Source organism: Mixophyes fleayi, chromosome 3, assembly GCF_038048845.1.
Source record: "Mixophyes fleayi isolate aMixFle1 chromosome 3, aMixFle1.hap1, whole genome shotgun sequence".
NCBI lineage: Eukaryota > Metazoa > Chordata > Amphibia > Anura > Limnodynastidae > Mixophyes > Mixophyes fleayi.
This window is the reverse complement of record NC_134404.1, coordinates 328,210,995-328,223,908: the sequence shown is the minus strand read 5'-3', so window position 1 is coordinate 328,223,908 and position 12,914 is coordinate 328,210,995. Positions and strand designations below refer to the sequence as shown.

Sequence of the window (12,914 nt, the reverse complement as noted above, 5' to 3'; positions counted from 1 at the left end):
TGCGATTCATAAAAGTTCAGGGTTTTTAAGATATTGTGGTGACCCACTCCTCTACGCAGTCCAGGTACATTTATTGGTGCGATTCATAAAAGTTCAGGGTTTTTAAGATATTGTGGTGACCCACTCCTCTACGCAGTCCAGGTACATTTATTGGTGCGAATCATAAAAGTTCAGGGTTTTTAATATATATTGTGGTGACCCACTCCTCTACGCAGTCCAGGTACATTTATTGGTGCGAATCATAAAAGTTCAGGGTTTTTAATATATTGTGGTGACCCACTCCTCTACGCAGTCCAGGTACAATTATTGGTGCGATTCATAAAAGTTCGGGGTTTTTAAGATATTGTGGTGACCCACTCCTCTACGCAGTCCAGGTACATTTATTGGTGCGATTCATAAAAGTTCAGGGTTTTTAAGATATTGTGGTGACCCACTCCTCTACGCAGTCCAGGTACATTTATTGGTGCGATTCATAAAAGTTCGGGGTTTTTAAGATATTGTGGTGACCCACTCCTCTACGCAGTCCAGGTACATTTATTGGTGCGAATCATAAAAGTTCAGGGTTTTTAATATATATTGTGGTGACCCACTCCTCTACGCAGTCCAGGTACATTTATTGGTGCGAATCATAAAAGTTCAGGGTTTTTAATATATATTGTGGTGACCCACTCCTCTACGCAGTCCAGAAAGATACCTTGTTGCAACGTTTTGGACTAATAACTATATTGTGAGGTGTTCAGAATACACTGTAAATTAGTGGAAATGCTTGTTATTGAATGTTATTGAGGTTAATAATAGCCTAGGAGTGAAAATAAGCCCAAAAACTTGATTTTTAAACTTTTTATGTTTTTTTCAAAAAAAATCCGAATCCAAAACCTTAAATCCGAACCGAGACCTTTCGTCAAGTGTTTTGCGAGACAAATCCGAACCTCAAAAATAACGAAAATCCGGATCCAAAACACAAAACACGAGACCTCAAAAGTCGCCGGTGCACATCCCTAGTGTACACACTCTTGCAATATCTGGTCAAATGATCGTTTAACGTTTAACGTGTGATCTGCACGATATTTGCATTAGTGGGTACCCAGTTTAAGGGAACATTGGGATTATTAAAACATTTGTCACATCTGTTCATATTCATCTCTTAAGGCCCTGTAATGTATTGATCAAGTGTTGCCCATTCCCCTTATTTCAGTTCTAATATTGTTATAACGTTAAGTTGCACAAGTTATACTCATATATTTTTCTATTCATATATATATATATATATATATATATATATATATATATGCTATAGGCAGCATCTGCACTTTTTCAGATACGCAGCTTAGTAAACATACCCCCTGATGTCATTGCTTATAACTTTTGAGTTAGCACTTCTGCCTTACAGCACTGGGGTCATGAGTTCAATTCCCAACCATGGCCTTATCTGTGTGGAGTTTGTATGTTCTCCCCGTGTTTGCGTGGGTTTTCTCTGGGTGCTCCAGTTTCCTCCCACACTCCAAAAACATACTGGTAGGTTAATTAGCTGCTATCAAAATTGACATTAGTCTGTCTGTCAGTGTGTTTGTGTGTGTGTGTGTTAGGGAATTTAGATTGTAAGCTCCAATGGGGCAGTGACTGACGTGAATGAGTTCTCTGTACAGCGCTGCGGAATCAGTGGCGCTATATAAATAAATGGTGATGATGATGATCTATTATGAAAGCTTGTGTATTATAATAAATAACCTAATGTACGCAATCACACACCCCTTACACTACATTTTTACGGGGTTTAGACATCACCTCAAATATTCGTTACCCTTTAAGAGGTTTGTGGCTTTATATGTTAATGGAAACCTCTTTAACTTCTAATAGTCTTATAATGTATAGTAGGATATACATTGCCCCATATAGTTGTTGTTTTGAGAATGATTATCAATAATTGTATTATTCATTGGTAACTTGACCCTGCAGATGTACTTATTTATTGGCCCGAGTCTCCTATATCCTATAGACTCCCGATCTCCTTCCTTTCATCCCCCGTCACCAGAGAGACCAATTTCCATTATGTCCCATAGCCCACAAGCAAAAAAAAAATGAATCTATTCAACCAGTAAATAAAATGATCCCTTATTCTATTCTGATGTGTTCTGCAGAATTTGCAAAATAAAAACAAACAAACAAACAACTAATGTTTATGTGGTTACACATAAAAAGTAGATAATGCCTTTAATCTCAAGGGCTGATCATAAGACTTGTGAAGAAGTTTCTGTTCCTTCAACCAAGTTTCAAAAACCGGGATATACTGTATGTAAGATGTGAGTTCCCCTCAGTCTACCAAGAAAAATGCAAATACAACATCAATAACAACTACAAAAACTTGTTGATTGCATTATGTCCTTGATTACAACACGATGCAAAGTCCAAGCCCTAAAAAATATTATATACAAGAGGGTAGATTTACTATGTACTAGAATGCACTAAATGAATGATAGCTGGAATCTGATTGGTTGCTATAGGCAACATCTCCAATTTTTCAAACCCGCAGTTTAGTACATCTAGCCCTAGATGGTATGTATATAAAAGACAGAGCTACCTGCTACTTATCGTTGGGTAGATACAGCCCTACATAATCGGGGTCCTAGATACTTGAAGCTTTTGGGAGTTACTATTGTCCCACTTGCTCACTTTGATCTGTAGATAAAGGACTACTATCAGACCCTAGAATCTCCTGTACTACTTGCGGGGCCAGAGATTTTAGCTTGCGGCTTCTTCTCTTTGGAAGTTACTTCCTCACTTCTAGTTGACTTACGCATTTCATTAATTCACCTCTACTTCTTAATACCTAACACTTAACTCTCATTTTCTGTATTCTGTTAATCTTTAATATATTTATGTTTCTCTTATGTAAAGTTCTTTGAATCCTATTTGGATCAAAGCGCTCTATAAATAAAATTATTATTATTATTATTATTATTACATATCAGCAAATGGGTAAATATCACTGAGGGCTACCTATTTTAGTCAATGCTAAAAGAAAAAGCCCAAGTTAATATAAAATAATAAACACTTGTATCCACTCCAAGTATACTGTTAAAAACAGTATTAAATGCAGGATTTGGAGCCATTATTCGGAAAGGACCTAAGACCTCCTTGATGGGCCTCTATATAATGCACTACAATGCTCTCTACCATGTGATCACAGAGACTTAGAGAAGGGTCTGTAGCATATTGCTGGTAACTCAATTATTTCTTTAAGCTTTATTGGACCTATACGATGGACCCTGTCTTTTAAATATATATTTGGTCAAAACATGAAAAATTATGGCAAGGATCAAGTGCCCAAGTGTCAACAGGTACTTTGATCTCATCTCTGTTACTCTATACAATTGCATCATTGCCAACATGTCCTATTAAACAATGTAAACAGTTGTCTACCTCCTCATCCACTCTGACCATACCTGGTCCACCCAGCTATATCTTCAAGCCACCCAACCATGATGACATGGACACACCCTGATACATAGGCCACACCTCTTTACCTGCAGTAAGGCTGGGTACACACTGTAGAAAATTTCTCTTTGGTGCGATATTGTTAAGGATTTTACCAACGACTGAAAGTCCCGATCAGCAGCCGATTCATGTGTACACACTATACACGTTTTACAGGATTTACCTTCAGATCTGTGCTCGTCATCTGTCATAACCATCGGCTGAAAAGATGGTGACTCTGCACACTTCATAGAGATCTATGGACACTGCCGGTCCTCAGTACATACACACTGCAGGATTTGCCCGACATCGTTCCTTCGTTTATAGAGATTTTTACTCCATTTACAAAATCAAACAATACAATGAGCTTTGGAACTATAAAACATGATAGTTGAAGCGTGCACACTAATGTGGCCTAACGGTCGTTTATCCTGTGATTGGCAGGATAATAGGGTGATAAACCTGTAGTATGTACCCAGCCTAAGAAGTGTAACTCTGCCGGTGAAACGTTCCTGTTGGTCGGGTGATATATGAATGTTTGTTTTCTGTTGTACCGGTGCAGATCTCTCACATCGTTTTCTGTTGCAGAGCTCTGATGTCAGTGACAGAAAGGTTCGAAGGAGAGAAAAAAACAGAGTAGCTGCCCAGAGGAGCCGCAAAAAACAGACGCAAAAAGCAGACAAACTACATGAGGTAAATGTCATATGGTTAATATGTATACACTGAGTACCTGTGGGCAGGGCTGCCACCAGAAATTGCAGGGCCCAGTACACATGTAACAGGCTTCCTTCCTTCTTTCACTCCACAAGCATTTGTAAATTATCCTCTACCCAACATTTGCTCTCCTATCCGTACTCTTCAGTTACCCCATGTCCTAGTTCTATCTATCACCTGCAGTAGTTACTTACCTCTCTGTGTCGTCTTACTGGCTCCTTTCAGCTTCTCTCCATTGACAGCGCTGTGGCGTTATTAATTACATGACGTTAGCGATGCTGCAGGGAGCCTCTCTGTCCAGGGCACCTCTCTATCTGGAAGATGTGCACCTGGGGGGCTGAGACTGGTGGCAGCCATAAGGGCCCCGACTTCTCGGGAGTGGATGGGGACATGCTGCCTTCAAGGGGCCCATGCTGCTGCTGGGCCCCATGCATCTGTACTCCCTGTAACCCCCTGATGGCAGCCCTGCATGTGGGTGCAACAACACCTTTCAGACACCTAGATTTGGGAATTCCTGTTTATGTGACAAAATACTTTTCACTAATCTGTTTATCTTAGTTAAAACGTTAATGTGCCAGAATGTTTTAATGACCACTGAAACTAAACAATATCCAGGTACTAACATAATTTCAAATTACTCTGCCCATTTGCAATTCTTTCAAGGTCCCCACCCCATCTCTTTATGATGGTATTTTTTTGGGGGGAAGAATTCATCATCATCATCATCATCATCATCATTTATTTATTTTTATAGTACCACTAATTCCGCAGCGCTGTACTCACATCACTTCCTGCCCCTTTGGAGATTACAATCTGAATCCCCTAACATACACACACAGACAGAGAGAGACTAAGGGAAATTTACTGCAGCCAATTAACCTAATAGTATGTTTTTTTGGAGTGTGGGAGAAAACCGGAGCACCCGGAGGAAACCCACGCAAACACGGGGAGAACATACAAACTCCACACAGATTAGGCCATGGTCAGGAATCAAACTCATGACCCCAGTGCTGTGAGGCAGAAGTGCTAACCACTAAACCACCGTCTTTCTAAATAGTTGTTATATTGATCAAAGTTACAGCAATGGATAAGACAGGGTGTAAAGATATATGTTTAACGCATTACATAATTGTCTTAGGTCTGAGAATGTTAAGGCTCATATTTAATTAATTGTATGTGCTCTAAAAAAACCTATTGAACATGAAGACTTATTGACCTTCAATAGACCTGTACACACATCCTTTCTGACAAGTGTGCACTTCACTCCAGTTATTGTCACCCTGCCATATCCTGTCATGTCTTTTGCTATATACCACGTGAGTCCCTACAGTTTTACTCACACTCATTAGTGCTACTGATGCATAACTGACTCATGTGTTTGTGATTTGTTTACCGTATGAATTATGCCCTATCTGTATTTGTACGATTGTCCGACACAGGGCCTGATTAAGGGTTCTGGCCGTCCTAGGCTAACACGCTCGTAGCGCCTCTGACCTTCCAAGTTTACACCTCTCTCAAAATTTTGCACCTTCAAAAATTTTGCTCCCCTCTAAAGCCTTGCGCCCTAGACTGCAGACTAGTGAGCCTATTGTATAGTCAGGCCCTGGTCCGACGCTATGTATTCTTTGGTGCCTTATAAATAAATAAATAATAATAATAATAATAATAATAATAATATTTAGAAACAATTAAGAAGAGCCTTGAGCAACTGACATCTGGGGGAGGAATTATTACAGGACACAGAGATTGTGTGATTATATGTTCTGCTCAAATTTGTGTTTCAGTCGTTTTGAAATGACCCAACGTGTTTGGGTTTGTAATATGGTCACATTACATAGTATGTTTAATTCTTTTGATGCTGATGCGAGCTGAAACAGAGTAGTTTTCGCTTTTGTGAATGATATAAAAGTTTAAAAAAATATAACAATACAGGTAATTACGTTTGAACAGGCAGCATTATATAGTCCTTTGTTTCCGAGCGGCAAACTCAAGCTCCAAACTGTGAACTCCGCCTCTGCAGTGGAATCCAAATTGTACCCAAATTCGTTTAAATTTCGAACTGTTTCAAATAACTTGAAGCTCATTGAATGACAGCATAGGTGGGCAATATCTACAAATAGTGACAGAGGCGACTACAGTGATACCCAACCAGTGTGTGTGGGCACCAGGCAGGACGAGACACAAAACTTTTAAGCATCAGATGTAAACCTCTTAAATAAGCCATACTTGCCTTCTCTCCCGAAATTCCCCGGAAGCTTCCAAATTTCGGCTAATCCTGCCGGACTCCTGGAAGAGTAGGCAAACCTCCCGGATTCGCCAAACTTTACGGCATTGAATGGCGGGGGCGGGGCTTAATCCTATCATTAATAGAGATGCTCAGGCTCATCGTTAGGGGATCCGAGTAGGCTCGCGAGCCGGCTCGTTACTTTCATGCATCCTCGGATCTAAATCGAGGCAAAAATTGACTGGAAATTACTGGAAATTAATGGTTTTGAGGTTTATAATAATGTAGGGATAAAAAAAAAAGAGCCAAATGTGATTTTAGCAAAAAAAAAAAAGGGATTTTAGAAAAAAATCAGCTTCCAAAACCATAACCAAAACACGAAGTTAATCCAGTTCCAAAACTAAAACCAAAACACAGGGGTCAGTGAACATCTCTAGTCATTAAGCCCCGCCCCCGCTATTAAATGCCGTGAATTTCAACATTTTCTAATGGGGACGGGGCTGTGGTGATGTCACGACGCCGCCTCCTACTCCCTGTCACATGAAAGTTGGCATATATGAAACAGAAAGTACTATATTCTTCAGCGCTACTAGAATGCTATTTTGGGCAATTTACTGGATTTGCTTAGTTTTGGGATATTTTACTTCTGCAGAATGGGTGTAAATATAAAATATCTGTTCCACAATTAAAACAACCGCTGACTGTTCACCAGGCTGGATGGGAAGTGCGGATGAAAGTGAAAGTGAGTTTTGCAACAGTCATCTGTGTGCTCAGTGGCAAATATTACTAACATACAGAGACCCCTCTCCATATTATCTCCCATTCACTGATCATTATTTAATATCACTGATAATTATATAATATCCCCTCTGGATTGCTTATTAATAACACAGCAAGCCTCATCCGCCAAGAAATTTGTATAAGCTGCAACAACATCTCCCAGAGAATAATCAACAAACCCTCATCCGAAGGTTATTTCATATCTTGTCAAGGTCACGCTTAAACCACTGAACTTAATTGTGGCAAAACTGGGGTTCCTTAGTGTATAATATATATTATATAATAATGGCAAGTCTGGGACCACTTAGTGTATGATATACTGTATATTATATATATAATATGTCTGAGCTATCTTTTAAACGAGCACCACCCTGAAATTTTGTCAAGTTTAAATATTAAATTGTACCTGTCAGGCAATCTATAAAACCCCATCATTAATCATACTGCCTCAGTAAGACTGGGTACAACAAGATCTCTTTATCTCAGGTGAAATTTCAGACGCACCGACTGCACAGATTTCGCAACTGGAACGACGGTCATTAAAGAGATCATTGGTCTCTATAGTAAACGCAAACGACGCTTGCTAAATGGCAGGATGCATTCGAAATTGTGCTGAAAGTCATGTGCGTCCTGCCGATTAATGAGTACTGAGGTTGCGCCTACTGTACCGATTAATATTAATATTGATTGTGGTGGAGCATTCATAGGGGGAGAATTTAATTGTCTGTGTTACTGTAAAAAGTAACTTGGCCTGCGCATGTTATTAGGGTAATAGTGCGCTTAAACACCGTTATTACGGTAATTTTAACGCAGCTTTTTGCTTGCAGCTCCCTGAACTGCGAGCAGAAAGTAGAGTTAAATTTACCGTAATAACGGTAGTCGGATTAACACTGCGTTAATCGGGGAGGTGTTGAATTCCCCCCATAATCCTTTGTGCTAGGCCCAATTAATCTCTCTGTACTAATCACAATATAACCGTGAACATTTTCAACGTTAGAGTGCCTTAAACCTGTCCACAGGGCCGTAATCTTTATTTATTTTTAATTCAACAGGAATATGAGTGCCTTGAGCAGGAAAATTCTTCACTGAAAAAGGAGATTGGGAAACTCACCGACGAGCTAAAACATTTAAGTCAGGTGCTGAAGGACCACGAACAAATATGTCCTTACCTCCACTGCCCGGTGAACTTCGTCACCGTGCCCCGGATATCAGATGCTGTGGTTGGCTGCTTGCCTCGATGACCTAAACTCTTCATTAATGGACCAAGGTTCTACACGCTGGTCCGCCGTTGGATTCAAACACTCCTCCACCAAGGTTTCATCACTGGATCAGCAAGTGGGATTAGAAATATCACATGATGGATAAGAGATGGGTCACAAAACATTTCACACCTTTTGTAAAAACCTTTATATGTGACTTAGACATTCTGAAGGCCAGATGAAGACTTCCGTATCTGGGTTTTTTCTTGGGACTGTACTGTATGACTATCTACCGAATATATCCTGGTTACTGCTACTGTGAATAGGCAGAACAGTTCTAACAGTTCTTATATTCTGTTGTGTCACATTATTATGTTATTATGAACGTGTTATGTTATTATGAAATGTATCTAAATATCTCCCTCTTTCTCAGACGCTGTATATCCAACACTTACTTTAACAGTTCTTTCTTTTAAGCCAGGTTTAGGCAACTGGTGACTCTCTGATGGGGAGCAACAAACCTAAGCATGCCCTTTCAGAAGCTGGCAGAGCATGCTACTACTTGTAGTTCCACAACAGCTGAAGAGTAACGGGTGACCTTTCTTACCCCTTACTAACGGATGCCACTTTACATTTTTAGTTATGGGTGTTTTATGGACACATTCAGACCACAAGACTGAGGCCATATTTTCCCCTTTTTTGAAGGCAAAATGTGCACCTTGAGGTAATAAAAATATGTTACTAGGAAAAGAACTAGGTGTATAAATAGCGTCCAAAAGTGTCAGCTTTGGAAGCCATTTTGTTGGTGTCCTGATAGATGGACAGCGCTGAGAAGAGGGGTAGTTGGCAGAGTGGGCTAGCCTGCAGTGTGATTAGAGGGCAGCAGATGGGAAAGAAAATAGGGGTACTAGATGGTAAAAAAAAACGTTGCACCTAATTCTAACTACTAAGCAAAGCTGGCAAACCCCTACAAATACACATCTGACCTATTTCCTATAGGTCCAGTTGGAATACTGTACATCCCAGATGTACTTTCTTCCCACCCAAATCCACTTGTGTCTCTTCCTCCACGTTGTCCCTCTGTTGGGTATGATGTTTACAATGTTTACAAAATGTCTAGATTGTTGTACATAATGTATGTCTGGTTCAAACTAACACCACTGTCGTCGATATACTGAAGTGGCACTTAGTACCCCTTTATATTTTCTGTTCTAATTTTAGTGTACCCCAAACTACAGAGCTACAGGTTGGTGATCAAGCCATGGATATGACTTGAGCACCAACATGTTAACAAACAGAATGGAGAGTAATGATCATTGGAAGAGAAGTCTGATTTCTGATTTTGGAAGCCAAGGAGAACTTGTATATTACTTAGACAAGACTGAAGGCGCTTAAGTAGGGTGTAACTGTAACTGTATCAACATGCAGTTAGGTTGAGTTTTTTAAGCTACAATGTAGTAATATCTCTATTTTCTTCTAATATAGTAAGATTAGCTGCATTGAGTATTTCTAACAGTGATTTCAACCCAAATACATTTTATAATATTAAAACTCTCTGCCTAATTATTGGAACATCAGGGTCCTGGTTCCTGGGGAATGACTAATTGTTCTGTCACCGATAGAGGGATTTACATGTGCCAAGATCATTGATTGTTCGGTCTTCTTAGTATATGACAGGCTCTATCATCAATGTTCTGATACTTGGGGGAGGAACGGTTATTACAAAAACACATGTTAGGATGGGCATCTCTTTAATTTTGGAATTTTTGCTTTTCTAACATTTCCATCACAATAAAATGGGCGGCCTAAATGTGCACCTTATTATACCTTTCTGTCTTCTATTTGAATCAGGATATATCCCCATTAATACTGCTAATCTAAGTCCATTAAGTCTGAGAAAACAAGAAAGGTAAAAAATTTCGGTGGGGGGAAACCAGGATTGTCCTGGGCAATAGGTTCTATCAGAGTCCTAGATATTACGTAACAGATGATTTATTAAATGTCAACTGAGTTGGGAGTCTTTTGCTATTTGTTATTATGTTTATTTTATGAATCTCTTTAAGAGAATTGCACTGAATACATGTTTCAATAAATATATATATATACCTCAATGATTTTATTTTTTTTCATTTTTATTAACATTTTTACATTTCTATGTTTACTATGTAATAAGCGCTAACTTGAGGTTCATTTCATTTTATTACATTAAAATAGGGATGCACTCTATCCAAATCAGAGTAGTGGGACCTCTAAGCATTTGGTTGGATCCAAATACCTTTAGGATTCTGTGGAATCCTTTACTTGATGTATCTCGACATTACATATCATGAATTCACAGATGAGCATCACTCATTTCATCAGTGGTTTCACCAATTATAATGTGTTATGTGATATTACCCATTGTGATGTCTACAATGAAATTTCATCAGCGATGCCAACTATAGTGACATCAGTCGTGTTAATTATAGTGACATTGTCTGTTCTAATTTCAGCAATGTAATTCATTGTGACGTTACTACATACTGGCCAACTCTCCCTGAACGTCAGGGAGACTCCCTGAAATAGGGGTGATCTCCCTCACTCCCTGAAGAGTCTGGTGTTCTCCCTGATGCTGAGCCAGTAAAAGACGTGGTTGGCTTCCCCATCTGTGGCATGATGACACAGTTCAGAAATTGTGTCCTATGTCCATGTATTGATGTCTTTGGAGGTGGCCATTTTCATGGAGACCAAGATTTAATCAAAGACTGACAGGTAAGACAACATGACTTTAGTAATGGTGACAGAAATGTAAAAGACACTTCAGTCTCGAGATTCATTAGCTGCTTTTCTATAATGCATAATTGCCTACTCTCCAGGAATGCCTGAGAGACCTCCCAGGCTCCCGGGAGAGCAGGGCAACCTGCTGGTTCTCGCCCCCGCAATAGATAAGGGGCGGGGCTTAATTACTCAATTATTGCGTCATATTAGCCCCCCCCCTGCTGTAATTGGCCAAAGTAGTGATGCATGGCCAAAATAATGCAATTCGTCAAGCCCCGCCCCCACACGGCCACCTCCCCTGGGATCTCCCTGAAGCCAAAGAGGAAAGGTTGGCAACGACATCATCCAATGTGATGTCCTGTGTTATGAGATTGTGATGATAATCATTGTGAAGTCATTGGTGATGTCATCATTATGATGCCATTATGTTTTCAGTATTTGTCAGACATAAAAATAGTAAATAGCTGTGTATGGGGCACTTCTGGGGCTGTAGGTTATATTTTTTTTTCTATTATTCATTTTGTTTGACAGGGATATACCTAGATGGTTTTCTTTTTTTTGAATATTCTTTAACTTCTATTTATTATATGTCTGAAAGCTATCAATGTTATTTATTACTACATTGTGTTTCACTAGAAAAGACAGACACATTTTGTTAAAAACTGATTTGCATAGTGAAAACAAAAGATCGTATTTTTGCCCAAAGCTCCACAAGAGCCCCACCCACATTATTGTTTTTTGCCAAAAGTCTTCAAGAGCCCCTCTCACAACTGTTATAACTTTTTACCCAAACGCCACAAGACGGCCACTCACATCTAATATATATAAGCCTAGTGGCGTGTGTTAGTCTGTGTGTGAAAAAAAACCCAAACCAAGCTGCAGCGCCACCTGCTGGGCGGAGTTATACACTGACCTACTAAATTCTTTTTTTGTGTGTGGAAAAAAAACCTCAGAAAGGGCTGAAATTCGGTATACTAAGATGTTTTTAATTTGTTAATTTCATTTGTTAATTGTTAAAAGTGTTTATATAGATTTAAAAGGAGAAGTGACAGTTGGGAGTGGTTGGTGGTTGCCGGGGGTGACAGTGGGGAGTGGTTGGTGGTTGCCGGGGGTGACAGAGTGAGAGGAGTGTGATACTCAGGACCGCTGAGAGAGATCCCTGTGTCTGGATAGACATCTGGATAGATGTGGCGATAAAGATGAAGGATGAGGTGATGGAGAAAAATGATGAGGTGGTGACATGTGGACAAAACCACGTTAAAAAAGGGCGCTTGCATCGGGAAGTAACGCTCTTCCCCTGAGGAGGCCTGGGCTAGCCCCAAATGCATGACAAGAACCTTTTTAACACCTTAAGTAGCTTGATTTGACTAGAATGCATGAGTATCGTGCACGGGTTAACTTGTCTATTATAACTTGCTTCTTTTATTGTTCTATCCTTTACCTATGTCACATATTGATTTGTTTTTTTCTTAATTGTCAAATATTTAATTGGGAACTTTTGCAGCTTGGGGGGGATTCTATTGCTGGCGATGTGGAGCACATTGTCGACAGTTACGATATAAATCTCCGCTCATTTCCCCTCGCACCCCATAGAGATTGGAGGAAAAATGAGCAGAGATTTCCGTCAAAATCTCCGCCACACAGTGTCACCGGAACATCTGTGAAACACTTCGCAGCTAATTGAAATCCCCTCTTGGGCACAGAGTTTTGAAATTACACTCCAGCCTAGTTAATTCACACTTTGTTTCCCCACAATGCTCCCCAAG

At 39.8% G+C, this 12,914-nt stretch overlaps 1 protein-coding gene across 1 annotated transcript in view; it reads left to right on the top strand.

Moving 5' to 3' along the window:
- The window catches only part of BATF3 (basic leucine zipper ATF-like transcription factor 3), a 35,818-nt gene extending 25,316 nt beyond the window's left edge, over nucleotides 1-10,502 (top strand). Inside the window, exons 2-3 of the mRNA XM_075200757.1 lie at nucleotides 4,063-4,167; nucleotides 8,245-10,502. Of these exons, the coding sequence (XP_075056858.1) occupies nucleotides 4,063-4,167; nucleotides 8,245-8,433 (294 nt within the window). The 3' untranslated portion in view covers nucleotides 8,434-10,502. The remainder of the gene's footprint in view (nucleotides 1-4,062; nucleotides 4,168-8,244) is intronic.
- The last annotated feature ends 2,412 nt before the right edge of the window (nucleotides 10,503-12,914 follow it).